This window comes from Colius striatus, chromosome 3 (genome assembly GCF_028858725.1).
Source record: "Colius striatus isolate bColStr4 chromosome 3, bColStr4.1.hap1, whole genome shotgun sequence".
NCBI lineage: Eukaryota > Metazoa > Chordata > Aves > Coliiformes > Coliidae > Colius > Colius striatus.
This window is the reverse complement of record NC_084761.1, coordinates 20372429-20384802: the sequence shown is the minus strand read 5'-3', so window position 1 is coordinate 20384802 and position 12374 is coordinate 20372429. Positions and strand designations below refer to the sequence as shown.

The 12374-nt window shown below is 42.8% G+C and overlaps 1 protein-coding gene across 1 annotated transcript in view; it reads right to left on the bottom strand.

Annotated features, from left to right (window-relative positions):
• Positions 1-12374, bottom strand: part of ADAMTS3 (ADAM metallopeptidase with thrombospondin type 1 motif 3) — a 121048-nt gene that overhangs the window by 77530 nt on the left and 31144 nt on the right. Inside the window, exon 4 of the mRNA XM_061993785.1 lies at positions 1710-1866. Within this exon, the coding sequence (XP_061849769.1) occupies positions 1710-1866 (157 nt within the window). The remainder of the gene's footprint in view (positions 1-1709; positions 1867-12374) is intronic.

Here is a 12374-nt window from a genome sequence, read left to right as displayed (position 1 = left end):
AAACAAAGAATCAGCTACAGACATATGGCTTTGACGCCAACTAAAAAGATGTATCAGCTAGAAAAAGGTAGTTGCTGTTCTTAAGTGCTCCCTCTGATAAAAAAAAAATAAAGAAGAAGATAGGAAGATGCTGAAGACATTAAAACCTTCAAAGGACTGATCAAATCCCAAAAAACATTCAAAGACTCTGAGGTAGGACTCATCATTTAGATTTTTAGTCTCACTAATCTGCAAATACTATGATGCAAAAAATCCTTTCTATTTAGAACTTTCTGAATGTTTTTCCTCAGCTACTGCATGCTCCTGATAACCCTTCCCAGGTCATAGCTACCTGAAATTTGCAAAGGCTTTCATGGAGTCAAAGCCTGTACAAATAATGTCTGTGAGCATGTGAAAAACTGTATTTACTGTGAAATCACTGAAGCAGGCCCAGAAGGTCCGTTGTCAAGTCCACGTTGCCTCTGAAACCCTAGCTGTCAATCACACCCCAGAGATGCAGGAGCTAGATCTGAGTGACTTTGTGGGGATACCAAAGGCAAAGTACCTTTGGCAGCACAGGTCTGAGAGACAGAGAAAAGCCAGGTAGATAAGCCTGCATGGTTTAGGTTGCTGCTGGTCCCCAAACCTGCTGTCATACTGCTGTGTCCTATTCCAGTCAGCAATCTTCTGGAAGACTAGTAAAAGCCTGTCAGGATTCTATGCAAAATGGGTGTCAATTCCCACATGCTTTGTCAGAGATCAAACTCCAAAATCACACCAAATAATTCAAGTCCATGAGGACTGCCAAGAAGGGACTGCTTGATTCTTCTCTGTTGAATATTTTTATCTAATTCTGGTTCTGTGTGTAATATGTAGCTGTTCTTGTTCCTTTCAAACCCTTTTAAGTTCCCAGAACATGTGAACACAAAGGATAAACAGGAATTTTAGAAGCTGAGAGATGTTGAAAAAAAGGCAGAGCACTGAAGGGGAATGAAGCTGCTCTTTCATCCTCAGCCCATAGTGTCAAAAACCTCAGTGTTCACTATGCAATGAATTAGCTTCCAAGCGTTTACATAATATTAAAAGCGGGGGGGGGTGGAATCCAGCAAATGGACTAAAGTACATAAGTATACAAGAATTATTCTCATTATACCAACCACATTATCTTCAAGACAGAAGGGAATCCTTGGATGTGTCAAAATACATCCAATCAAGACAACTGCCTTGAAACTGTATTACTGCAAAGGAGTAAAACAGTACCAGTCATTGGCACAATTTAGTTACTACTCAGAAAGAAATAGAACTCAAACTTTAAACAGAAGTTGTATGGACAGGCAAGCTTTAATAACAACTTCAAACATTAAAGTTGTATGAGTATTTCTAATAACATCTCATGTTCCACAATACCTTACCAGATTATGCAGAGCTCAGATTTGTTTCCACTTCAATCAATACAAACTTTGCCCTTGGTTTAAGGAAGGAAAAAGCAGGGATTTTACAACATTTCTGGATGAGAACACTTTGTGGCTGAGTTCTGTTCTCTTAGATGAAGGCATATGTGCGCTGCTTTTGGCAGAGAAACTCCCTGTATGTCTCTCATGGCTTACTTTGCAAAACATTGAAACACTTTCTTGTCAAACAGCTCAGTCAAAACTGCCTCTTTCAAAAGCTACCGTAGGCTAGACCTACTTGGAACAAATTTGTGAACAATCAGCACAGATGTACGGTACCTTCAGTATGGACATCAGGGAGTATATCGGTAGGATATTGCACTACAGCAGAACGTCTGTACACCATGTGGATTCTTCCCTTTTCTTCTTCCATTTGCTTTCCTCTTTCCAAAGGCTCAATGAAGTATTCATCCTTATCAGTTCTTATCATTCCAGCCTGGTGAAAAAGACAGAAAGCATATCAATATATCATGAGAGCCTAAAGACCTGGCTTGATGCTTCAAAAACAAACACTAAAAGGGGTAAAGCACAAAACATTCAGTGTATTACTGCTGAGTCTCAAATTACCACTGCATTTCCTTTGCACAGACTTCTTGCCACAGGAGACATTCCTTTGCACCCTGGTGATGTTCATGTGGCTGAGGCCACTCTTCAAAGGCATTAAGAGAAGACCTTGTATATGTATGAGATACACTACCCCTTCAAAAACACAACTAAGACCCAAGTCATATAGGAGTTGACCATTTTGACATTATGCACAGCTATTCTGTAGTCTAAGCGTGGCACATGGAGCATTGTGTACTGCTATGTTTTCCTAATCCTTAAGGCTGAATCCCTTACAGCTCAGGTCCTTCATTCTACTTTATTAAAATCAGCAGAAGCCATATGGTTTCCTACTTAAATGAAGACACACTGTTCCACCCTGGAACTATGTAGCTACTGACCGTTCTTCAAAAGGTTTTTCTTTATGTCTTCCGCTTATAACGCTGCAGGAGAGGTTTGCAGACAAGGCAGACTTACCCTTCTGATCACCACAGTACAACTCACTGAATTAAGTCAAACCTGCCTAAGTCCATTTTAAGGGAAGAAAGACTCATGCTCAGGGGGAAAAATTTATTTCCTGGCACTCAAATGTCAATCAATCAACCACAGCAAATAATGAAAGGAATTCTGACAATACACTCAAGGAACTTCAAAAAACCCTACTGATACTTCAAGGCAGCAAGAGTAAATCTCTTCCAGTAGTCAATGAAACAACATCATTTAGGGAAAAAATTGATACTAAATATTTCAAAATACTGGAAAACACCAATAGGATACATATCGGAGTATGTAGAGGAATCTACAAGACGGGAACATAAAACAAACATGAACATTTGTTTAAAGTATAGTAGAGCAGCTACTAACAAGCACCATCTTGACCTTTCTTTTATAAAATGTTCTCTTCTTCCTTGTAAATAAGCAATATGAGGATGGCTCCTGACGCAACTCCTCTGGCCCTTCAAACCCCAAAAACCCCCGTCTGTCTCCCTGCAACCCATGGAGGGCAATGGAGAGTGCTGATAGTCACCAGCAGCTCTGAGTGAGTGCGCCTGGATGGGCAGGAGACTGTGTGAGGAGGCGGCCATGGCAAAGGCCGTGCTGGGGAGCCTGTGGGCTGCAGAGACTCACACAGGAGGTGGGGAGGAGCTGCAGCCCTGGGGTTGAATGCATGTCAGAGCAGTCTGTGCAGAGACTCTGCCATTAGGAAAGGACTGACTGCACTCCCCACTCCCTGCACTGTTCAGGCAGGGAGAAGATAAAGACATCAGGATGAGGGCTCTGAGGCCGGGAATAGGGGAAGGGTGGGAGCAAGGCAGTCTGAAAGGGCTAGTTGTGCACTTTGTCATTGTGCCATTCTGTGTTGTTTTCTGTTTGTTATAGTTTTGGTTGGTGGTGGATTAAATTTATTTTTCTTTTCTTCCCCAAGTTGAGCAGTCTTACCTGTTTTGCCTGGGACCATAGTGGCAAATGAGCCCTCCCTGTCCTTAGGGAGTTCCAAAAGCACTTGGTACCTATGGTTGATTGTGGTCTTTTGTTCCTAAATGGGCCTAAACCACAACACTCAGGTACCATAACGCTGTAAGGTAGAAATTACAGTTATGGCTTTGACTGCAACCATAGACACTGTGGTGGTTTAGCCTTGGCTGGATGCCAGATGCACACCAATATGTTCTAGCACTCCCCTTCCTAAAATGGACAGGGGATAAATATAACGAGAGGTTTCTGAGTCAAGATAAGGACAGGGAGTTCACTCAGCAATTAGTGTCACAGGCAAAACAGACTCAACTTAGGGAGAAAATGTTTGATTTATTAAAGGAACAATCAAAACAAAACAGGGAGATGAGAAAATCTTAAAATACTTTCCCCCACCTCTCCTTCTTCCCAGCACTCTCCTTCCTTCCCCCCTCAGTGGCACAGGTGGATAGGAGTTGTGGTCACTTCATTACAGATGGACTTTGCCGCTGCTGCTTCTCAGGGAGAGGCCTCCTCACACTTCCCACTGCTACACTGTGGGGTCCCTCCCACGGGAGACAGTCCTCCACAAACTTTTCCAATGTGAGTCCTTCCCACGGGCTACAGTTCCTCACTAACTGCTCCAGCATGGGGCCTCTCACAGGGCGGCTCCTCACACCCTGCCCCAACATGGGTCATACACTGGGAGAAGAGTCCTTCAGGTACCAACTGCTCCAGCCTGAGGCCCTCACAGGATCCCAACTCCTGACAGCAAACCTACTCTCTGGTGTGGGCTCCTCTCATGTGTGTGAGCCATCCACAGGCTCCCAGGTCCTGCCAGGAACTTGCTCCAGCGTGAGCTTCCCAGAGAGTCACAGCCTCCTTCAGGCATCCACCCGCTCTGGCGTGGGGTCCTCCACAGGCTGTGAGTGGACCTCTGCTCCCCTGTGGACCTCCATGGACTGCAAGGGGACCACAGTTCACAGAGCAGTCTTTCTTCCAGGGCCTAAGCACCTCCTCCCCTCCTTCTTCAGTGACATTGGTGTATATGGAGATATTTTCACATTCTCACTCCCTGTTGCTGCTGCAGTTTAGCAACTGTGCAGCAACTTCTTATCCTTCACAAATACATTATTCACAGAGGCATTACCTCAGTCACTAATCGGCCAGGCCTTGGTCAGTTGCGACTTCCTCTTAGATTTGACTGGCCCTAGCCCTGTCAGTTACAGGGCAAGCTTATGGCAGATCTTTGTTTAAAGAAGCCAGCCCTGTAGCCCACTGCTACAAAAAACCTGGCCCAGGCAAAACCACTACAGACACATACAAAGCACAGACCAAAACCCAAAGAAGATGATCCTGACAGTTCTGTGAACTTCTCCAGAGCCTCTCTGGCCCTGTGGGAGGAAGTACAGCTCTACACCAGCTTTTAATGCCATCAAACTTATTTATGGCAATGCTATGCAGATTTATTTATTTTTTGCAACAAATGGAGATTATCGTAGTCTAATCATAGAGAATTGGTCAAATACAGAATTGTGAAGGTATTTGACAGAGTATAAAAATTACTATTTAAAAAAAGTATTCCAAGTGTCACAAACTGTACTTAGTCACAAGCTTTCCATGCTCTGTGTCTTCTTACATCTACCCTCCAGTTTTCAGTTACTGGATTTCTTCAAATACTGGCTACACTACATACATCTAAATGCTACATTCTCCCTTTGTTTTCATTAAGTTTGCAGCAGTATATAAGTGAGACTCTTCAATGGAATAACTCAGGTTAGTGGCACAGGTCTCTTTTTCACGTGGTATATAATGAGACTGGGCATTAACAAGTTCCCTTTGCATTTTAGTGACTTTTTGCTTGCCATTTTTCTGGCCAAAACTAAGCTTTGTACCTACAGTTACTATGTTACTGGTGTAGACCTTGCCTTGGCATAAAGATTTTTTTGTAAATAACCCATTTCCCATGAAGCTGTTGCCTCTGAGTTGAAAGCACTTCAATCCAAAAGCAGTGTTCAGCACAAAACCAAAGCTTGGCTTTGCTTTCCAGCTTCAACGTGTATGCTTTTTCTTGTCTGGGTTAAATCTACAAAGAGCGAGCCACAATTATATTTTTGAGAATGGGTGTGCCTTGCTGTAAAAGGAATATAAGAATAATCTGCGAGCATCAAGTTCAGTTTCCATTCTCCCAGCTCTCCATAAAACACTTTGACAGACTTAACACATTCCACCCCCCTTAAGCCACAACTCATTGTCTGCTCCTCAAAAGCCTCCTGACTTCACAGATGCTGGTAACTGAGCCCTATTAATGAGACAGAAGCAGTTGCTATTTTAAATGCCCATTTGCTCATTAAGAGGAACAGTAGCCAAAGCGAACATCTCATTCCACCTAATCATGCTCAACTGATCACGTGGTTCACAGAAAAAATATCATAAAATATGCAAATTTACAGAGCATAAGCATTAAGTCCAAAGGTGCTGGTTCAGGGTGCCCTCAGTCTGCAAATCCCGCTGGCAGAGCAGAGCGGCACCCAAATGCACTGAGCACCCAGCTCGCTGTTATCCTGCAGTTCCTACATCCCCACCAGCTTTTCAGTGCAAGATGCACAGCAGTTGCTGCCCTGGCACACACCTGGAATCACACACAGGATCAGGTCCTTTCCCCTTTACAAACCAGCTCCATACCCTCCTTTTTTCCCCTTTTAAAACAGCTTTACTGGATGATTATTTATACACACATAAGGTGTATCTCCACCTTTTGTTCAACTCCATGGCAGTGGGTAACTCCACTGATTTTAGTGGATTTGAACTGTGTTGAGGGGATTTGTGTCTACAATCATGAACAAACATGATACAATTTCTTGACCGAATTTGCGAATGAAGTGCAATGGCTGGATTTCCAGCCACTGGTCACCAACATAGGCTTCCTAGGAAGCCCCATCTCCTGCAGGCCAAGTGTAAGAGCAATGACCTGACCTCCACACAACTCATAACCCTCCCTGCCAAGGCAGAGAAATTAATTAAAAATACACTGAGTCCAAGGGCTCACAAGGGCAGAAGGTTGCACACATTTACCACCTGCAGTGAGGTGCTTTTGGGAAGAACAGCATTTCCTGTGGTCTCAAGAGAGAAAGGAAGAATTCCAGTGGAGACCAGGCAGTTACAGTTTCAGAACCAAACCTGAAGGACCAAGGAAGGAAAAATCCCTCCCACATCTTTTAGCCTTGACTTTTTGCTTCATTAAAGGGTATGATTTTGTACCACTTGTGTAGAAGTTGAATACTTTTCACCGACTTTTGGATAATTAATTTGCCCATGCTTTTGAGATACCTTTGCTTTGCTTTACTGCTACAGTGAATAGGTCAAATATTAACATGCTCTGCTTGACACTTAAGACATAAGTTAAAATAACTATAGTGCTATTATCTTACAAAGTATGTTGTAAATGACAGCAGATATTTTTTTTAACTATTTCCCCCCCACCTTTAATTGGAAAATGAGGTTTTGAATCATCAGGGACAGTTTTACATTTTCACAGCCCACAGGTAAGCACCAATGTAGAATCCAGCTTGCCTTTTATTCTGACTTCCTCTCTGCCCCCTCCATCTCATCAACAAAAAGAACCTGGAATTTTCCAAACAAATAGAGAAAGAGGGGCATAAGCAAGTACTGCATTTTCACGTGAATCTTCACTGTAAACTCTACTATCAGTCCGGCGTTTTCCTGCCCACCAGCCGGAGGGGAAAAGCACACAGGTGTTTAGAACACATATTTTTCAAAGCTCACCTGGAGAAAAGACTACAGTGGATTTTCAAGAAAGAAGTATGTTGTGGAATATTTTTTTCTGCAAAAAAGCACATTTATGGTGAAACATAGGAAAGCATAGTCTGAAATCTTAGAATGCTATTAGTTTTACTATTTACAAATTAATAATGTTCAAAATTTCCACCAACTGAAGGATGCAGTTTGAAACCAGCACTTCTGTGAAGTTTATCTAGAACTGTCCTCATTATCTGCGACCTGATCTAGGTGAACCTGCTTCTGCAGGGGGGTTGGACTAGATGATCTCTAAAGGTCCCTTCCAACCCCTACCATTCTATGATTCTTCTTAAAATGCGAATCGGAACACAACAAAACTACCAAAACAAAAAAGAAGCCTTTGTGCCACAGTGTCTGGAAATAAACTCGTGTGTTCCCAGCACTGTTTTAACCTTGACTGAGAGTCAGGGAGACTGGATTAACTTCTCAGCTTTCCTACAGACTCACATCTCCCACTTTGCAAAGGGCAGTGAATTCTCCCTGAGGAGTGTCACAGAGGAAGCCTACAGGAGGTTTGTTGAGCACCTTGTGTGCACCCACCTTGCTGCCTAACATATAGTTGTCTTGCAATGACTCACAACCACTAACGCACATCACTCCTGCAGCTCTTTTTGTCGTCCTCAAGCCAGAAGTAATGGTGCATAGCAAAGCAAGGGAAAACCTTTCCGTGGAATTAAAGTGATGCAGAAGCCAGTCCTGCCCGAGCTCCTAATAAAAGGTAACTGGGAGAAAGGCCAAATCTCATCTGGCACAGGCAGCCCACCTTGGAGGACTTCCCAGAGGACAGCAAACGATGCATTCTTTACTGGACATTCCACTGATAAAGCAAAACCTGGAAGAGCACACATATACTTTTTTTTAAATACTTAAAGGTGCAGACATTAATAAGAGAATTAGAAACAATATAAAGCCTTGAGAACATAACCTACAAGGGCAGGTTAAACTAAGGAATCGCTTACTGAGCCAAAATCAACAGTATTTAAGGGGGAACATGATTCCGTATAAATATGCATGGAGTATTAGCTTCAAGAGAGGAAAGAACCATTCATTCAGACAGCACAACAGAGAACTGTGGAGTGACCACTAAGAATGGACACATTTAACTTTAGTACTATAGTAAACATCATGGGTGGGATTTTCAGAAGTATTTTAGGATGTTAAATGCCCCATTTCTAGCTGTTTGCAGTAAAGGCAAGCCATTTACTTCTCAGGTGTGTTTTGAAAAGCCCACCCTCAAATGTCAGAAAGTATGAGAGTTTGTTTAGCAAGGCAGCAGGGTCACACTATCAGCCAGTATCAAGTCCAGCACTGGGAACACTTGCCACCAACTGTTACTGGAGGATAGGAAATGCTTTGGGTGGTTAATGTCTACAGCGCATTTATTTGACTAAATAAACCTATGACAGAATATCCCCATCCCACCTATCATCTCATGTTCCATGCAACAAGGTCAGTCAATGCACTCGTTTTTTATGGCATTCTCCATTGCCCACCTTTATCCCAAGTTCTATTTTGGTGGGTTTTTTCCTTGACTGTTCTGTGATAGACTAGACCTTGTACCTCCAAACATGAAAGCTTTTTCTCACACAACTCGCTCTATAAACCACTCATTTGCCTGACTGCCTATGAAAAAAACCCTGACAAAAGTGAGGTTTCTCAAGTGCTGAGGCCTCTGTCTCCTGTACTCATAAATCCTGTCCTGTCTGTACCTGCTCCCTCATGACCCTCACTAAACTCTGTAAGGTCTTCACAGCAGAATCTGTCTTCACAACCTGTGTCTGCCCAGTATCTAGCATGGCAGGACACTTCATGTGTCAGTAGATATGGCTATAAACCAAATATATTTCAGGCATGTTGTCAATTGAAACCAAGTACTTCAGGTATCTGTGTTGCTAGAGAAATGCTACAAACGAATACTGAACAGTCATAGAGGTGTGCCCAAAAAGATTCAAGGGGTCCACATTCAGAATAGATGCAAGCACACGTTCTATAGTACCAGCAACCATGGGATCCTCTAGCACCATCAGAGCATACTGGCTTGATGCTAAAGGAATTGCAAATCCAGAGTCTTTGACACACTGAGAATGCGAATAAAGCAACGTCTGTATGAGGGGTCAGGCTTCAGACAACTGAGCACTGATTCACAGACTTTTCTGCCATACAGCAGTGGCCAATGCAGGCTCTCAGGAAAAGAGCAGAGAAGGCAAGAGTGTTGTGATGTTTCCCCTGGGTGCTTTCTGGGGCTCCAGTTGAGGAGCTTTCTCTTCAGAAAGGGAGGCTGGTGCAATACCAGGCAGAGTAGTGGGTGAACAACTCCCTGGGGCCATTGAGGCCAGCACACCCAGCCATCCAGTGCTTAGACAGCTGACTCCTGACAGATACAGACCAGCAAGGTTTAGGTGTCAATCAGAAGAGGTTAAAGTTGGTGGTAGGGAAACATAGGGGATCTTAACCAGTAGAACTACTCCATTATTTCAGCTTGGCCAGGATTCAGGATGCATGCCACTGATGCTATTTGAAAATGATGTGCAAGGAGTTGGAACTACCACCGGTGAGGCAGAGATCTCTTTTTGCCCCAGGACCAAGGATGACACCAGCACCACCATCATGCAGAGCTTTACATATCCTCATCTATTAAGGTTTCTGTGTTGCCCATTTTCATATCACTAAAAGTTAGACATTTAAGTAGAATGACACTGAATTATAGCTAAGTACTAACCAGTTCAACTATTCTCCATTGGCTTAAAGGCAGTGAGTGCACCATACTAGAATTATTTTCATTGAATCCAAATCTTTTTAGGGCTTTGCTATTATTTTAATCTATGTACGCACTTGTCTTCACAATATTATATTTCAGCTTGTATCTGTATTTTGGAAACCTTGCATTTTTCTTAGATATAATGAATCTACCACAGAGAAGGTAATAACACAAATTATGATCTTACACTACAAAGAAACAGTTTTTAAAGCACTGACATGATATTCTGAGGAACTGTGGTCTTAATTAGCAGCTATTTCCCCTAAGCCAGCTTTAAACAGTGAGAAAATTATCATGTAAGGCTGCTTTAAGCAAATCAGAAATAGAATACTGAAACGCTAATTGTGACATGGCCACTCTCAGACCAACATGGCATACAAGTGAGTAAAGACTAAGAGCAGTTCTGTTGCCAAGCTGGTTTTGGAGGCTGCTCTCCCTCCTCTTGTGTGTTGAGATTTTTAAGAAATATCTTCTTTTTTTGTTAGGTGAGAAAGAAATGAGATCGGATTCTCCAATGTCTCTTGCAAGGATAAAATGTATCTCTCACCATACCTGGTCTCTGTGCTCTATCCATGTTTTACTAACCAATTCCTTTGTCTCCAGACTTGTTCCAGACTTTAAAACTCTGTCTTTTTTGTTAATTTTTTCTTAATTTATTTTGTCCTCCCCTCTCAGCTGACAACTAGAAGCAATGTGTAAATACTTCTCTTTCAGTTAACTGTATTTAATTGCTGTCTTTCACAACTTGAGGACAAACGGCACTGTTCCGAGTTAGGTACACTAGGCCCTAAGTGATTGGAGCCAGCTCTGAAGATGCTCTTGGTGCTTAATGTGGCTCTTCAGAGGACAAACATCAAACGCTGTGCTCTGCTCACAGCACTCAGTGCCCAGGTACATGATGTGCCATGCTGACTAGCTCTGTATTCCTCTGTAAGAGTTCACCACTCTGAGATCAAATGCTATTCACCCACTTTCCATGGCCTTGATGAAGACACAGAGCCTTTGTGCTACCCTGAATGCAATGAACAAAGAGTTCAAGGCCTTCAAGTCCTTTCACTATAAAGTGAAATGTCTACCTATTTGACATACCTTTCTTGGAACTAACCATTCTACAGGCTTTTAGCAAACTGGTAACTGCTCTAGCTGAACACACAACAGACCTGCTTTTTCTGTACCCAAGGCATAAAACCTGATGATCTAAAAAAAGTCAGTCATCCAACATGAAACAGATTACACTGGACTGTGAAGGATATGTGATCTATACAACTTCATTGCATGAAGGATGTGGAGCTGTTGAGTAGGTCCAGAGGAGGCCACAGAAGACAATCAGAGGGCTGTAGCACCTCTGCTGTAAGGAAAGGCTGAGAGAGTTGGGGTTGTTCAGTCTGGAGAAGAGAAGGCTCTGAGGAGACCTTAGAACAGCTGCTAGTCCCTAAAGGGGCCAAGAAGAAAGTTGGAGAGAGCCTTTTTACAAGGACCTGGAGTGAAAGGAAAAGGAGTCATGGCTTCAAACTGAAAGTAGGAAGATGTAGACGAGAGACTGGGAAGAAGTTCTTCCTTGTGCAGGTGGTGAGGCACAGCAGCAGGTTGCCCAGAGAGGTTGTGGCTGCCCCATCCCTGGAAGCGTTCAAGGTCAGGTTGGATGGGGCTTTGAGCAGTGCAGGCTAGTGGAAGCTGTCTCTGCCCATGGCAGAGGTTCGACTACATGATCTTTAAGGTTCCTTCCAATCCAAATCATTCAATGGATCCATGAATCCCCTGCATGAGAACGTCCATTTGTATTACAGACACTTTTTAACTGGCTTAGGATTTCTTGTAATACAAAGTAATTTGTAAATACCATGTATTGTATCTTCACTGAGAAGATTTAAAATAGGCAAGATTTAAAGCCTAAAAATTTAAATTTAACATCACGCTCAAGGCTCTGTATTCATCTCTGCATGGAGTAGGTTGTCGGTAACATGAGAAGCAGGTTAATAAGCAGGTCAGAGTTTGCTCAGCAGCAGGAGGCTGCCTGTATGAAGTCAGCCTGCAGTTACAGTCCTTGATAAGAAATAAGCAAGCTACACAAAGAAAAAAAAAAATCACCAAAAACTCTTTTTATCTAAGGATGCAAAAATCACCTTCCCTCTAGAACAAAGTTCCAACTTCGGACCCTTCAGTAGCACACAGGTACACATATGGAGTAATAAAAAGGGGCTATATAGCTGAACTCTACATAGGAGAGAAGTAGAAATGAGAAGAGATAATAGCTCTCACCAGAGCACGTGGAAGCAGACATGTATGGAAGAGCCAGACTTTCCAGCCCAAGGACAGCTAAGAATTCAGTGGGAAAAGGGAAAACTGTCACCCCTGGTTTAGTGGAGTGACTA